This window comes from Psittacula echo (genome assembly GCF_963264785.1).
Source record: "Psittacula echo genome assembly, chromosome: 2".
Lineage (NCBI taxonomy): Eukaryota > Metazoa > Chordata > Aves > Psittaciformes > Psittacidae > Psittacula > Psittacula echo.
In genome coordinates this window covers 26437091-26441563 of record NC_137737.1, presented here as the reverse complement: position 1 = coordinate 26441563, position 4473 = coordinate 26437091, and the positions used below count along the sequence as shown (strand labels likewise).

Below are 4473 nucleotides of genomic sequence, written 5' to 3'. Positions count from 1 at the left end.
GTCAGCATGCCACGCACAGTTTGACTCGGTCCACACTCTACACAATTGAGCTGAATGGGCATACTTGCCCTGGGTAAAGAGCCCCTGTGTGAAAGGTTAAAAATCCCACCTCACCTCCCAGGTGGGCAGAAAGAGATAAGGCAGCAGATAGCAGGGAACTGGGTGGCATTTCCTACAGCCACCCTCTTGTCAGAGCTGGATTTGGCCTATTCAAGGCGCACTTAAAGCACGTGAGCATGATGTATTTAATTTCAGCCATACACACGTCCACAGGGAGAGAGGTCACTTATGATTTATACATACCCAGCATTTAGTTTCAGATATATCACAGAATCACAAAATTGTTAAGAGTAGGAAGGGACCTCCAGGGACAGCTGGAGGTCATAACTAATGAAAATAGCTAGAATATAGAGATAAATACACATAATATAAAATTTATAGTACACTAAACCAGTTTAAATATATGGAAAAATATACATACATACACACATATGTACACACATAGGTATATGTACACATATAGGTACACACATAAGTGTATGTACACACATACACATATATATAAAATGTAAGTATGCTTGTACACAGGTAGTAGGTGCATGTAATTTCAGAGACGTTCTGCGCACCTGAAGCTGGCAGGCTCGAAGGTTGCCGGCAGCTGGACCCGACCCCAGCCCCTGCCCGGTGGGACCAGGTAAGGCGTTGCCGGCGGCAGGGAAGGAGGATAGCCCGGTCCTCAATGAATTACGGTGCAGGAGCACGATGACTTCATGTAGTTTCACAATCGCCGCACTGTCCAAAGCAGTGTTTCGCCGCGCACACACCCCCGTGTTCTCATGCCGGATTTTCCCTTGTCCATGAATAATCTCGAAGCCCCCTCAATAAATACACGTTCAGGGATGTCCGGAGCTCATTCAACCCGCCAGCCCCGCCGACGAGAAAGGGCCGGTGCTGGAGGCTAGGAGCCGCACCATGAGGTTTCCCCAGGGCTGTGCCAGTGACCATGATCGTAACCGCGCCGCCCGTCGCCGCCAGTCCTTCCTCCTCGCCGTCCTGCCACTGCTGCTGCTCCTATTGCTGCCGCGGGCCGCCGCCGCGCCGCTGCCAGCAGCCGACTCCTCGGGGGAGGCCGAGCTGGAAGAGGCGGCGGGGCGGCGAGCGGCGCTGCCTGACTGCGAGCGGCTGGCGCGGCTGCTGCACGCCCGGGCCGCACAGCTGCAGGAGGAGGTGGGTACGGGCGACACACACACCAGACCCGGAGGCTGCTGCCACCGGCCAAGGTGCAATGAAACCTCTCGATGTCTCTCCCTAGATGTGCGAGAAGTTTACCGTCTGCGAGAATAGCATGGAAATGCTCATCCAGAACAATCTCAACCTCCCCAAGGTGACAGAGGAGGACGGGTGTCTGCTCACCGGCTTCAATGAGGCAAGGAACCACTGCTCTCCTTTCTGGTTTAATCCTCTATACCTGGGGTAATTTCTGTCTCCTTCAAAAAACCTGTGGAAGTTGACCTAAAGATTCGTGCTGGCTCCAGCTGGCTTTGCCATGGCACAGACTTCCACTGTATCAGCATCATCCACTTACCTGTGCTGCACACACAATGCCACTATCAAAGCGTTCCTGAGCTGTAAGTGACCTTCTTACTTTTCTCTCATTTCAGGATAAATGCTTGAGGAAAATCTCCAGTGGGCTTTATACATTTCAGACATATCTTCGATTCATACAAGAAACTTTTACTAGTGAAAAGCAGAACATTGAATCACTGTGCTATACTACAGAGCACCTGGCACACACCGTAAAACAGATGGTGAGTTGGTTTTAAATTCTCTCCAATAATTGTTATGGCTTTGGCAATGATGTGTAGTCAGAGAATGAAGATGCTGTGTGAAGCTCAACATCTCCCACTTTCACTTCTCTCCCCGGATAGACATGATGGTTCCTTCTGCTCATTCACCCTTATGACTAACTTACCGGTTTCACAAGGTTTGGTTTCCTTTTCTTAACAAAACAACTCTTCTTCCTACTTTTTATTGCTGTTTCTAACTTCCAAACTAACAATTAAATACATCGTTGCTTCAAGAATGAATACACTAACACTGCCTGGCTGATAGAAATGAGATTTCTCAAGAAGCTTGCTGCTAATTGGAACTGCAGTTCAGTCCAAGTCTTCTAATGTTGCAACCCCCTAAGAAGTAGGGGAAAAAAAAAAAAAAAAGCCTTTTCTTTTTTAAGAACCCACATAAATAGAAGCAAATACATCTTTGCAATATTATTTATCTTTAAAATGCTCCAGAACAAACTTCTAAGCCAAGATATTGGTATCTCAATTTTAGCTTACAAATGAAGGAAGACAGTTAAATTCAGAATATTACTGACTTGACTAAACAAAAGGTGCTGCCTATTGAAAAGCACACATTTTGATTGCAAGCCTAACACTAATAAAAATCTTCCTTCTTTACAAATGCCAGATTCTCTTTCGATTCAGTAAACTAAATGCTATTCATCTCTGACAATCATTTTGGAGAGCTTTGAAAGTCCATGCTCCAAAAATTCACTTCATTCCTGCAGTTCTTACTCACATTAATAACCCTTAACATGAATACTTCCTTTTGTCATCAGGGAAACTATTTGCCTGAGTAAGAACCATTCAGGTGAGTAAGATCTGCAGAAATCTCAGGCCATGATTTCCTTCAAGGTGTTTTTCAGAACCTGAAAAGCCCTTTGTGTGTTTGCCATACCTTGCCTAACATTTACTTATGTCCATCATTCTTTAAGTGAAAGGGAGCTGAACTGCTTTTTTCACACTGTGCTAGCTAAAAATAATAGTCCTGTCACAAAGACAGCAACTGACTGCTGGCCTCCAACTTGATATAATAGTCTGCAGAAAGTTTGTTTCATAACTGGGGGAGAACAGCTTTCTTTGGAAAATTAGTAGGATTGAGGCAACTGTAACAGGCAGAATGAAACACAGTAACCAAAAGCAAAACCTCTGCCTGAGCAAGTAGGTTTTTGAGAAAGAGGTGTCTTGATCTCCAGGTTTTAAATCCTTTCTTTACAAAAACAGCCTATCTGCTGTTTAAGGCAAGGAGAGCAAGGACAGAAGCTGTCATTTGTGCTCAGGTTGATCCATCGGCACGCTAGCTGACTGTATATCCAGATACAAAAAATTTTCAGAGCATGCAACAAGGAGTTGGATACACCACTTCCAAGTAGTCTGGACAGAAAGCAATTAATATCTTACCAAATTGCACAAAAAAAGATGTTCCAGAAGGAAGGGCACATGCTTTTGTCACTTGTTAATGGGTAGGAGAGATTCTAAAACCAGGATGAAGCTGGAATTTTAGACTTCTAGACCACAAATCATCTAAACCAGCTCCATGATTTGGGTGAGTAACTCCCATTTTCAGAAGTCACCTACCCAGTTCATGGGACAAGTTCTTAAAAGACATCTGGGTACCAGGTGCTCAGTGCTGTCAGTCAGCATTAGGTACATAACTCCTTTTACTCATCTTGCAGTCACAATCCTACACAGGAGTGAAAGTTGGTGACATCAAGATTCCCATGTGCCTAAATGCCTGGAAAGTAAAAATTAGGCAGCTAAACAAGTTTGACATCTTTGGAAACTGTTAATCTACTACAAAACAGGAGAGTACTCCGATGTCATCCAGTTAACTTATGACTCAGGATGGAGCAGCCAAAACAGGTTAGGACAAATCACAATCTGCATCTTCCCAACTACCCACATGGTTGGCAGATAGCAGGAAAAGCGTATGGATCTGTTCCGTGCAGCGTGTTGGACTGCAATGCCAGATGTTGCATTCAAACCAGGACAAACAGTATAGATCAGACAAGACACTCTGATTGTTCCACAGTAACCATAGCAGGCATCAACATACCTCAAACCCCACGACAGAAGTGGGGCTGTAGGGAAGCACAGGTCCCAGAAGTCTGTTGTCCACAGTACAGAAAGGCTGGATATGCAGCTGGTTGGGAATGTCACACACCTAAACCGGTGCTCCCCAACAAGTTCAATTACAACGATTTAACCAGAACACCCCAATATTGTCTTTTTCACAGGTGATCAATCCTGATGAAATTATCATCCCAGACTCAGCTACCCAGGAATCCCTCCAGGCAAAGCTGAAGTCTGATAAAATCTGGATAGAGAAAATCACCACCCACCTCATCCTCCGAGACTTTACTTCGTTTATGGAGAAAACTGTGAGGGCTGTTCGCTATTTGAAAAACACCAGGAGTTTCAGTGTCTGAATGTTTTAATTCAGGCACAATCCTTTGTTACAAATCTGTCATGTGGCAGATGACAGTGTTGTTCTGTTTTAGGAACTAGAAATAGTAACAATGGTTTGCATTTAGATATGTTCTCATTTCCTTCTAGGAATCTATTTATTGTATTTAAAATATTTATTACTTTCTAATGTTTTCTATTTATATTTTCAATACTTAGTAATAAT

The 4473-nt window shown here is 44.1% G+C and overlaps 1 protein-coding gene across 1 annotated transcript; it reads left to right on the top strand.

Moving 5' to 3' along the window:
- Window positions 1-972: 972 nt before the first annotated feature.
- On the top strand, window positions 973-4270 carry IL6 (interleukin 6; the record flags this gene model as incomplete). The annotated part of the gene is made up of 4 exons (XM_080609599.1): window positions 973-1227; window positions 1313-1426; window positions 1662-1808; window positions 4079-4270. The coding sequence occupies 4 exons, from the start codon at window positions 973-975 to the stop codon at window positions 4268-4270; spliced, it is 708 nt and encodes a 235-aa protein (XP_080465725.1).
- Between the last annotated feature and the right edge of the window lie 203 nt (window positions 4271-4473).